Here is a 12,119-nt window from a genome sequence, read left to right as displayed (position 1 = left end):
TGCTTTTGTTAATCAAATCAGTTGGGAGACATGAACACCATGTGCAGATGATAATGGAATATTGCTACATACATACGGAAAGTTGATGATGAAAGTGAATCTTTTTCACAGATAAAATGTGGTCGATGTATCGAAATGTTGGGTTGCGTTTTCCGTTCCGCGTTTTAGCAGCACCACTATAAAAAGGGGTAATTTAACCAGCCATTAACTTTTACTGTACATGCACAAATAACGAATTCTGTTTATAACATGAAAAAAAATTGGTGTTTTGTTTGTCGAGGACCGAACATTATATTACAAAAATGTTGTCAATATTTTGCTACTCGCTGTCTAATATAAAATTGGTTTTGCTTCGGACTAGAATGACGCTCTGTCATTGGATAAAACGCGTCATGTGATTGCTGTCTACATTTCTTTAAACATTGAGTAGCAAAATTTAGACGGCAACATATTGGCGATCGGAACGTTTTTAATTGAATGTATTTCTTATACATATTTACGTATATTATGATGATGGTGGATTTTTATTGATTAGTATTTCAAGGCCAACGGCCCAAAGTACATTCAATAATTACAATGTATATCAAAGAAAAATGAGACCAGATTCAAATATAATATTTAGTACTACAATATTTGTTAATTTAAATGCAATATGGTTCAATGATGTATCATTATTATCACAAGTTACATATCCCATGAAGTTTTTCCTTTCTAAAAATGTGAATTTGGCAATATTATTTCGGACAGCACCATCCCCATAGATAAACATATTCAGTGTTCCCATAGCAACTTAAGTGTTTCACAATATTACTGTTTGGTCCAATATCACAATAAAATTCACAAGTTTTAATTAGATTCATTTGATTTTCAATACAAAGTTTGTTTTCTGTTTCACAAAAGAGACAGTATCTGTTTCCCTAGGAATGCACTTAGATATCCGAACAGTGACTAGACGTTCTTAATTTACACAGGCTTTCCATATATTGTTTGTTCTTTATTACCTCTATCTACCTTTTTGGTTCAAAATTAATTTAAATTCACAATAACAATAGAATTCGCTGTATGCTGACTGAGGAGTGTCATTCCTACCGCTGTATGCTGACTGAGGAGTGTCATTCCTACCGCTGTATGCTGACTGAAGAGTGTCATTCCTACCTCTGTATGCTGACTGAGGAATGTCATTCCTTCCGCTGTATGCTGACTGAAGAGTGTCATTCCTACCTCTGTATGCTGACTGAGGAGTGTCATTCCTTCCGCTGTATGCTGACTGAGGAGTGTCATTCCTACCGCTGTATGCTGACTGAAGAGTGTCATTCCTACCTCTGTATGCTGACTGAGGAGTGTCATTCCTTCCGCTGTATGCTGACTGAGGAGTGTCATTCCTACATGCACATGTAGTTATCCTGTACTCGTTGGACAAACTCTTTAAAAAATAAAACATCGTTTCCTATACACCTTCTTCTTCTTTTTAAATTCTCCCCCCCCCCCCCTTATATTCTGTAATATTAACACAAGTGACATATACATCTTTAATTTACAGGGGAAAAAATTATGAGAGAAAGAGAGAGTAAATATATCAAAAGGCTGTTTCAATTGAATAAAAAGTTCCAGCCATTCCAGGTTCTGTAAAATTTTGTTTTTCACCATTTTTATAGAAGGTGTATTTCAAGGTCTCATCGTTTCCTACACTTTGATGCAACCATAATATAGTGAAAACTATATCAGATCTATATAACATTGATTTTACCTCTAATGCCCAGTTACCTTAGGTCCTGTGTACATTGTTGAAATGGAGTAATAATAAATGATATCTTGTAGGGTATCTTGTATCTTCCATATATATACAGTAACTTTAATCACTAAGCAATAAGTTTCTTAAAATATTGTACCATGAGTGGGTATCTCCCTAATTCTCCTTAAACAACTGGTTCAAAGGTATTATTTTTAAGTTTCAGTACTCTTCTACAAAATTTAGTATGCACAGATTCAATACATTCAGATTATTTTGAATCTCCATATCTCTGCCCCATGAGTCAATATGGGTGCAAACATTCTATCAAAAATACAAAATCGAAACATTGTACAATAAACATACATGTGATGAATAAGAGGGGACTTAGCATACAACCCTGTCTCGTACCTAAATTACATTGGAAAAAGCCAGAGACACGATTTTGGTTTTTAACATATCAAGTCAGTTGTTAATACATAAATTTTAAAATCATGCAGTAACATATTTGTGCTGGTTCCCCCTTTATAACCCCTTCTCTACCGTACCGGCCAATTTGACCAGTGGCGCGTAAAAACGGGGTAACGCAAAAGGAGTGCCTCTAAATCTTTGAAACTACGGTCATAAGATATATGATCTATGTATCATATTTTTAGAAATTTTCTCTACTTTTTAACTATGTATAAATCAGTTAGGTAAATAAAGCAATTACATTAATACAAGCATTTAAAGTATTATGTTGTATACAATAAAACATATTGTACGCAATCAAAAACTTTTGAAAAATCTATAAAGAAGCAATCTACATTTACTTTTGTTAACATATTTATATACATGTATACCTGCTTCACGTCTCCCGAGAACAAAACAAATGTACAGTGTTATTACTAGTCCGAGGCAAAACAAAATAAAATTGGTTTTACATGTGAAACATACATGAATTGGTCCTTGACAAAACAAAACACTTATCATGTTTGTTCCTGACTGTCTACAGAAATTTGTCGGGTTGTTAAAAGTCCATAGAAGGCGCCCTCTGTTTATACGGACTTTAACAACTGGGTAAATTTCTGTAGACAAAGACGGCAACATAATATATTATATCGTACGAAATGTCTTTTTAATCGTATTTCTTTCTTATATATGTACAGGGTGTTTCATAATATATGTTACGTTTTCAATCTATAATTGAACAAACAGGAAATAGATCAATAAAAAGGTTTATATCATATAACTACATGTTTTCATTAGATTCATTGTGATTAATGCTGAACCTAACTTTCAAATCTAAGAGGACATTAGAATCATCAACTGAAATTTATGTGCATATAAATTATATTGGTCCTCAAAACAAACCACTTTTTAGGTTTACTGATTGTCTTTACAAATGTGGAGGGTTTGTGAAGTTATAGAATGCGAGACGACGGTTTTTGGCATAGATAGACCCTGTCATTTTCAAAATCTTAAACATGCAGTTGGAAGGATCTCATTCATATGACTTATCATTGTTACACTTAGCATAGAAACATAATTTATGAAATGTTTAGCGCTCGACAGTGCATGCATACGTGAGCTCGTCAGCTAGGTTAATCAGCTGAGATTTGGCTCAGCTGAAAATTTGAACTGAATATTCAGATGTATGTATTTATAAATGCATATTAAAATACATTTTATTGTAAACGAATCTTACTAAAATTCTAGTAATTATTCATTTTGTACTTTATTTGCATTAGAATAGTTAATTCTTCAACGAGGATCTCAGCTGCTGAACATCCATATTGAATACAGGTATACTACACTACACTTGATTATGAGCTAGCTAGGTGTAAAACCGACTAAACCGGGTGTACAATGGTGTAGAACCTCTGAACATGTACGTTGACAAAATTTGAACTTTTAGTCATACTCATTTCGAGTAAAAAAATCATACAATATTTTATGTCATCATGCCATAGTTTTATACAATCTGGTCAAGAGTTTATTCTATCTGTTAGCACGCTATGTTTGTGATTTATATGTATGAGTAATCATAAGTGTTATGTCATGCCCCATGATTAGACCCCGGCCAAATAACGGAATATCCTAATCTTTACGTCTTCGGTTTTCAAATTAGATTTGTCACGTGATCACACCAGTATGGCGACTCTGGAAGATAAAGCGATCTGGGAAGACGGAGAGGTGCGTTTTATATTGTCTTTGAAAATTATGATTGGAAATTTTAGAAACCATGTATTCATTAGGTTTCCTTGTATTGTCTTCCGAATCTTTGTTCCCCAAGAATAAGTTTACATCATGCTATACACTTTGGAATTGAGTACTCGGCGAGTGTAAACACTGAAAATTACTTTGTCATGATATCTCAAAACACAATAATATACATATTGGTGAACTATAGGCTGCTGCTATATGCCAAAGTCGTATATGGGTATTGCATCCATACAATACAAAAACACAATACGCTGAATTTAAAAGGTTTGCTTACGCGTAAACGTGTTGGTTTCGAATTTCCTCTATCCTAAGACTTGCAGAACTGACCGCTGACGTTTTCGAGAGTTCTAAGGCTCCAATTCCATAGGATCTTCGAAATGTTGCAAAATATTTTTATGAATAACCTGCAGTGTAATAAGCTCAGCTCCGTGTATTTGTCTCCAATGTTGTGTACACTTCATAAAAAGAGTACCAACTTTGCGCTTGGGCATGTCTGTTTAAGGTGTTTTTCATTAAATATCATGTACAACATGCTAAATTCCTTATCTGCTCTGCCATGCTTGTTATCGCGAGATCTCGTTGGTGGATCTAGACCAATCTATTGATAAACCTAAACATTGACAATCAGCAAGAAAATGTAGTTACTCAAGCCATTCTGACAAAGAAAGGAAAATCACATGGTAGCAGAAAAAAATTACACTCTTTTGTTTGTTTTTTAACTTGATATCAAATCTAAACCTTTTCAATACCAACAAAATTGCTCCCAACTCCCTTGTATTTACGTAAAGAAAGCCAGCAAATGTTTAGAATGATAGAAAATGTTGTGGGAGTCACCGAGTGAATCACCCCTGCATCTTTAGTTCTGCACCATTATGGAGATCTTAAGGAGTTGTAACCAACCCCCCCCCCCCCCCCCCGCCAAAAAAAAAAGTCTGAGAGTGCTACATTATTGTAGCTATAATGGGTGATGCCAGATATTTTGATCATTATAATGACATTGGGTGGGATTTGATACTGACAAGATTTTTACAATACAAGTGTAATAGATTTTCAAATGGTCTGATGAGTGCTGGTATGAATGTATATTAATGTCATGCAACTGTCTGAGGTTTTCTATTCACATGGTTGTCATACAAAGACTTTGTTTTATAAATAGTGTCCATCTGTTGGATTTTTGTGTACCTTTTCCATATTAGCTATAAGCACAACCAAAGTGTATCAGGGGAGTGATTTTTCCTATTTTCAGAGAAAATCCTCTGATGATCTGATCGGCTCCATTTTCGAAAATATGAAACACTCTGGGTTTGATCCAAAGTGACAGAAAATGATATTTTTCCAGGTAGGGTGGGGGTGTTTTTCTTCCCTTTTTACCAGTTTTCCACTGATATCTGAAGAATTCAGTCAAAGCCCTGGTGAACAGTTCTGTTATGGGAAATGCCATTATCCACACTGTGACTAAGCCAGTAGGGTCATTCATGTTTGGTTAGAAAATTAACATTCTAAGCAAAATGATTGGCACTAATACTATCATAGTGAAAATGGATATATACTGAGTATATGAATAAAATATGTGCACATGGATAATTTTTAGACAATGTAACCAGGTTTACATCTCAATAGGACTGTCTTTATTTAAGATGGAACCCAGCTTACTTGAAACCAGTTTTATTTTTCTGTTACACAAAGAAAACACAAAGCTTGCAATGTAGTTTAATGGAGAAAAATGCATTGGAATGTAAATTATATATGAGATGTATTAAAGTATTGGGAAATTGGTCTTGGACCTATTAAATTAACTCTGTCCACATTTAGATGGGTGTGGAATGTTAACCTGTCAGAGTGAGACACACAGTTTGCAAGTCGAGCATCAGTGTACATTGTGTTTTTCACCAAAATTAAACTCCCATGGTCAGACAGTGACTCATAAATACACATATTTTTGGTAAATGAAGATGAAATATGGATACTGTGAAAATGAATTTTATGATGATTCATCCTGAAGTGGATTTGTAGACCTGTATGAAAAATAGAAATTCAAAACAGATTCTGTGAATGGAAGTGCTAGTTGATGCTCTTGCAAATTCATGTTTGATCAATGTACCTAATTTAAAACTCTATTTTCTTCTTTTTATACACATGAGTTTTTAGAGCTTGTTTGACAAGCAGGCTATTCGATTATTGAAACTGAAAATATTTATAATTTTTATGTTATTTCAGGAAAGTTTGGGTGAACAGATTTTGAAATTGAATACAGATGAGATAGTGACTAGGACCAAACTGCTTGAAAATGAAATCAAGGTATTGAACTACATTTCAAATTCCCCGCTAAAATGTCTTTTATCATTTGTAAATTTTATCATGTTGATTGACACAAACATGTTTCAACAGGAACAATTATTCAAATGCCAATGTTATATGTGAATTCTGACTGTTATTCTTTTACCTTATTAGATTATGAAGAGTGAAATTCTAAGAATCAATCATGACCTAACAGCAACAAAAGAGAAGATCAAAGAAAACACAGAAAAAATCAAAGTCAATAAAACTCTTCCATACTTGGTGTCAAATGTTATTGAGGTAAGCATCACAGAGTGGTTTATGGTATCCCAGAAATAGCACACGATGTTCATAAAGAAATAAAACTTTTGATTAAAAAAAAAAGACATTGGAATACAGGAGAGATACAAGAAATATATTCATATAATTAGGGATAGGATTTATTATCAGAGAATTTTAACTAGTAGCTCATTCAAAAAATAAAATACATATACAATCAAGATGTTTCCTATACTATAGTTATTGGACATGGAGCCCCAGGACAGCGGGGAAGAAGATGGAGCTAACATCGATCTTGATGCACAAAGGAAGGGCAAGTGTGCTGTGATCAAGACATCCACAAGACAGGTACTGAAGTGTTATCCTCTAGGTGACAATATACTGATACCAAGGATTTCATGGTCCTGAATACTATTAATTTTATTTTAGTTGGATGATTGATTCTTGACTACTACCAATTAATATTGCATCTTATCCTTACTGTCACAGCAATAGAAACTATTTTAACACTGAATACCAACAGACCAGAAGCTAATTTTCACTGCTTGGAGTTCAAAATACAATTGTTAAAAACCACAAATCTAATCAATTTTCAAAGGACTTTGTACGTAGTTAATAATTTATTGAATATTTAAAAAAAGTTTTGTATAACTTTTAAATAGCAGTTATTTCATTGTGAAATATTGTAATAGGTATCATATCATTTTGCAGCCACTTTAGTGCATTTGAATTAATGATGTCACTGGGTACCTGTATTGCCCAAACTCTATATTTTTCTGTGAGACTTGTGGACTATTGTATAATTAGTCTTGAAATAGCACTATCGTCTTGTTAGTCTTGAAATAATTCTGATGGGGGAAAAGTGTTTTTAATTTCTTATCAGCAGTACTTGCTCTTACTTCTCCTAGATCTAGTAACCAGTAATAATATGAAAACATATTAAACAATGGATATTACCATGAATTTCAGACATATTTCCTGCCAGTCATAGGATTAGTGGATCCAGAGAAATTGAGCCCAGGGGATATAGTGGTAAGCTTAGCAATACATGTATCGTATATCAACCGCGGTATATCATATGACATTGTATGAAATGTCAGTTTGGATATTTCACCTTAAGAGTATATTGTGCAGATATTGCGTACATTTAATTCAAACTCTTTTTGTAGGGTGTTAACAAGGATTCATACTTGATTTTGGAAACCTTACCACAAGAGTAAGTGGCACAGAGCTATGTAGTAATAACTTCATATGAATAACATGTATTGCATATACATTTATGTTAAGTTTTCTTTACTACGATATCAACATAGGCTGTGATCATTGTTGGTTTGTTTGTTTTTTTTAGATATGACTCGAGAGTGAAAGCTATGGAAGTGGATGAGAGACCTACTGAGCAGTACTCTGACATTGGGGGTCTGGACAAACAGATTCAAGAGGTTAGTCAGAGTTCTGTTCCACATTTTACATTGTTGAAGAGTCTGAATTATCAGTACATGCATTTAGTGATGTTTCATGTACAAAATCCTTGATACTTACATTTCAGCTGATTGAAGCTGTGGTGTTACCAATGACACACAAGGAAAGATTTGAAACTCTCGGAATACAACCACCAAAAGGCAAGGAAATACACAGAGAATTCTTAACTTCATTTAAGACCTTATATCAGATATAGTCAGTAACTCAGTATAATGATGCATGTGGTTGGAGTTTTTAACATAGATGATCTTTGTTGTTTAGGTGTGTTACTCTATGGTGCCCCAGGAACGGGTAAGACACTCCTGGCTCGTGCATGTGCAGCACAAACCAAATCAACATTTCTCAAATTAGCCGGGCCACAGCTTGTGCAGATGTTCATTGGAGATGGAGCAAAACTTGTTAGAGATGCATTTGCTCTTGCAAAGGAAAAACAGCCCGCAATTATATTCATTGATGAATTAGATGCAATAGGTATGGAATTGTTTTATGCTGTGAATGTTGAATCAGTGCAAGTTGTACTTCAGTAGTTAGAGTTTTAATGCCATTGTTTGTTCTTAAATAGGAACAAAACGATTTGATTCTGAGAAGGCTGGTGACAGAGAAGTTCAAAGAACAATGTTGGAATTACTCAACCAAATGGATGGTTTCCAGCCAAATGCACAAATCAAGGTATTAAAAAGAATCTTAATTTTCATATAGGGATAAAACATATATCAGACTACCATTGAAATTTTAAATGATATTTGCATGGAACAATAAATATTGTATTTAAAAATAAATGTATAAACAGACTAAATTCTATTTTAGATTCATGTTCCATAAAATTCCCAAATGAAAACTGACACATTTAGCAACCAATTAAATATGGTAACAAATATCTTATAGGTGATCGCTGCTACCAACAGAGTGGACATATTGGATCCTGCTTTACTACGCTCAGGGAGGTTAGATAGAAAAATAGAATTCCCACACCCCAACGAGGAAGCTAGGGCTCGAATTTTACAAATTCACTCCAGGAAAATGAACGTCAGGTAGGGAGAACGTATTTACTGTGTATGTATTATCTTTTATTCGTAACCTTTTTCCAAATAAACCAAAATTAAATGTGAGTTTACAGCAATAATGTGTTGCATTGAAATTTTAAATTTCAGGGAATCTAAAATTATTATCTATAATAGTTGTATATTGATATACATATGTAGTTAGTTTTTAATCCCCTGAATTTTAAAGTCTTTAATGTAACAAATATAGTTTACAGTGATTTAATACAAGATTTGACTTAGCATTCACATAAAATTTAGCGAGAATGATTGACAATATAAGATCCAAATTTTAATATTATTCATGACCTCATTAGTCTTTTTTTTTAAATAGTAAAAAATAACATGATAACTTTTACATGAAGGAATGCGTGGAAAAAGCTATGTCATTGTCAGTCTGTGATTAACCTTTAATTGACATTTTAGCAAAGAAGTAAATTTTGAAGAGTTGGCAAGATGTACAGATGATTTTAATGGTGCACAACTAAAAGCAGTTTGTGTAGAGGCTGTAAGTACTTACAGATTTTGTTAACCTGAACTTGCATGTTATTGCTTTCTTTTTTTTCAATGATTTCCAATCAAACATACAAGATGAGGGAGTAGAAAAATGTCTATTAAAAAACTTGAAATTAGTATGATGCAATTTATTACACAGGGTATGATTGCATTGAGACGAGAGGCCACGGAACTGGACCATGAAGATTACATGGATGCCATCATAGAAGTACAAGCCAAGAAAAAAGCAAATCTTATGTATTATGCTTAGTGACAGTGAATTTATACCATGGAGATCTGGAAATTATATTTACATTGACTGCAGATACTGTTTATATGTGACCGAAACAATATATGTGTTAGCGATGACAGTTTATATCAATAAATTGTCATTAATTCCAAAGTTTACATTTATAATGAGAGGAATCAACAAGATATGTGAAAGATGCCAGACACATAATCATTCCCACAATTATATTTGTACATCTAGTAAACCATTTAGAGGATCAAAGGTCAAAAGAGTTTATCCATTGTCCATGTGTTTATCTGCATTATTTAAAGTTAAACCTTTACTGAAGTTAATCATAGTCGTAGCCCAAACATATTTTTTACTTGGGTAATTTACTCACTGAGACATCTTTGCCTCTTGAGTAATGTAGGACCTGGACAACACAGCTCTCTATTTGTTTTTGTCCAACTCTCCTCTCCTCCACATCCCCCCCCCCCCCCCCCCCCCCCCCCCCATCAACCCCAATCGACCAACATGTTAGGATTTATGTTGGTTTCACACCACATCTAAGGTTCATCTCCAGGTTATTACTGAACACCCTCTTGTCCTGTGGATTTGTGTCTGTAGTCTGTCTTGTCTTTGGAAGATGTTGCCACTTTGGATTTTGATTGTTCCTTCTTGAAGTAGATCAGCATTTGATATTTTTTCATGTCATCACATTTTGTACTCTTTTATATCATCCTTTGAGTTTGGATTCTGAAATGTAGTATGTGGTTTATTATGTTTACAGATCAAGATTAAGTTTCGTCACAGTTGAGTGATTTTTATGAGATACAGTTCATGACTTTTGTGTCGAATATAGTTTTCCGAACCCCCCAACCCCCAACCCCCCCTCCCCCACTATCTTTAACTTAGGAATCTGAAATTTGACATGGGATTTCCCAATGAGTAGATACAGATCAACTTTCAATTTTGTTACGGTTGACCAATTGTAAGACTTAGTTTCATGGTTGATTAAACTTAAATTTTTGTTGTTGTCTTTTTACTTTTTTCACCATGCTTTTATGTTTACAGATCAAGTTGAAGTTTTGTTTCAGTGATTTTTATGAGATTTATGCAACTTTGCTGAATATAGTTTTTCAGAGTTTTCTCTGCAGTGCCTTAAAATCTGAGATTGGTTAATGTGGTTATCGAATAAGTAGATGCACGTAATATTTCACTTTTGCTACAGTTGAATTACATGTATTCTAATGGCTCATGGTTGACTGAATTGATTCTTGTATTGTGTCAAGTTCTCTGTATTTTTTTATTGTGTGAAATATATACATGGAGAGAATTCACCTGATCCGTGACATCTATTTACAGAAGACTGAAATTATAATACTTCTTGGTATTTAGAAATGATACATTTGTCTGCTTGTCCAAATATACATGGTTTGCATGTAGTGACATCCCTCACTGGTTTTGGACATGTATTGCTTTTGCAATACTATCAGTATGCTTTGTTGTTGTGGGATACAATGGTACCAAATCATCTGTGATATCAAGATCTCATTTTGTTGATGTAGTGTATGGTCCATGAAGTGTCATTGTAGTTTCCATTATACAGTCTTAAACAATGCTAAAGATGATTGGAGATAGAGGATATCCTTGGTGAAGCACATGAAACATAGTTAACAGCACTATACATTTGGATGACTTTTGTGTCATTATGCAACCCCTGGATTATATTTTATTTGGTTGGAATGTCCAAATCCCAGGGCTTTGTCGTTTGAAGAAACACGAATATGTATTGTATCATTGTCATCAAAGGAAAATATTTGCCATGTTTAATGGAACAGTTCCAGTGGTTCCGGAGAAGTCCAGAATGTGAAGAAAAGGTAACAACTACTTCGGACAGGTAGTAATCGCTCTCTCATTAATATAGTTCACAAGAGAGTTCATTGTGATATTTCCCCTAAATACGTTAAATCTATGTTCAATGGAAATTTTATCTCCATGCACTAAATCGGATATCCAATGAAATATGACTAAAACTAGAGATTGTTTTTATGGAAAACAAATGTTTCCCCAGCTTCCCAAATTAGAAGTGCTCCAAATGAAACCTCTCAATGTACTGCATGGTATGGAGGAGAAAACATGAGCTGGAATATGGACATGAACTCTGATAAGCCACATAGGAGAAGTGTTCACAAACTATTTTACACCCTCCACCCCTCAGATCCACTAACTTTAAGGATAAAAATTGGATCCTACTGTCCCTACAATATGTACATCTGCAAATGGCAGTGAAGTATTGTACAAATTTTCAAGTCTATCAGATAAGCCATATAGGAGGAGAAACATTCACAAACTATATAACATCCTCCACCCCTCTTAGATCCAC

The 12,119-nt window shown here is 34.0% G+C and overlaps 1 protein-coding gene across 1 annotated transcript; it reads left to right on the top strand.

The window, feature by feature from the left end:
* The first annotated feature begins 3,838 nt into the window (after positions 1-3,838).
* On the top strand, positions 3,839-9,907 carry LOC125670840 (26S proteasome regulatory subunit 6A-B). Its single transcript, XM_048906242.2, has 13 exons — positions 3,839-3,904; positions 6,152-6,232; positions 6,386-6,511; positions 6,731-6,838; positions 7,460-7,522; positions 7,660-7,706; positions 7,839-7,929; positions 8,037-8,109; positions 8,231-8,440; positions 8,532-8,638; positions 8,855-9,000; positions 9,436-9,517; positions 9,665-9,907. Exons 1-13 carry the CDS (start codon positions 3,863-3,865, stop codon positions 9,773-9,775), a joined length of 1,287 nt encoding a protein of 428 aa, XP_048762199.1. The 5' UTR covers positions 3,839-3,862; the 3' UTR covers positions 9,776-9,907.
* Positions 9,908-12,119: the final 2,212 nt, after the last annotated feature.

The sequence above is a fragment of the Ostrea edulis genome, chromosome 4 (genome assembly GCF_947568905.1).
Source record: "Ostrea edulis chromosome 4, xbOstEdul1.1, whole genome shotgun sequence".
NCBI lineage: Eukaryota > Metazoa > Mollusca > Bivalvia > Ostreida > Ostreidae > Ostrea > Ostrea edulis.
This window is presented reverse-complemented; position numbering and strand designations above follow the sequence as displayed.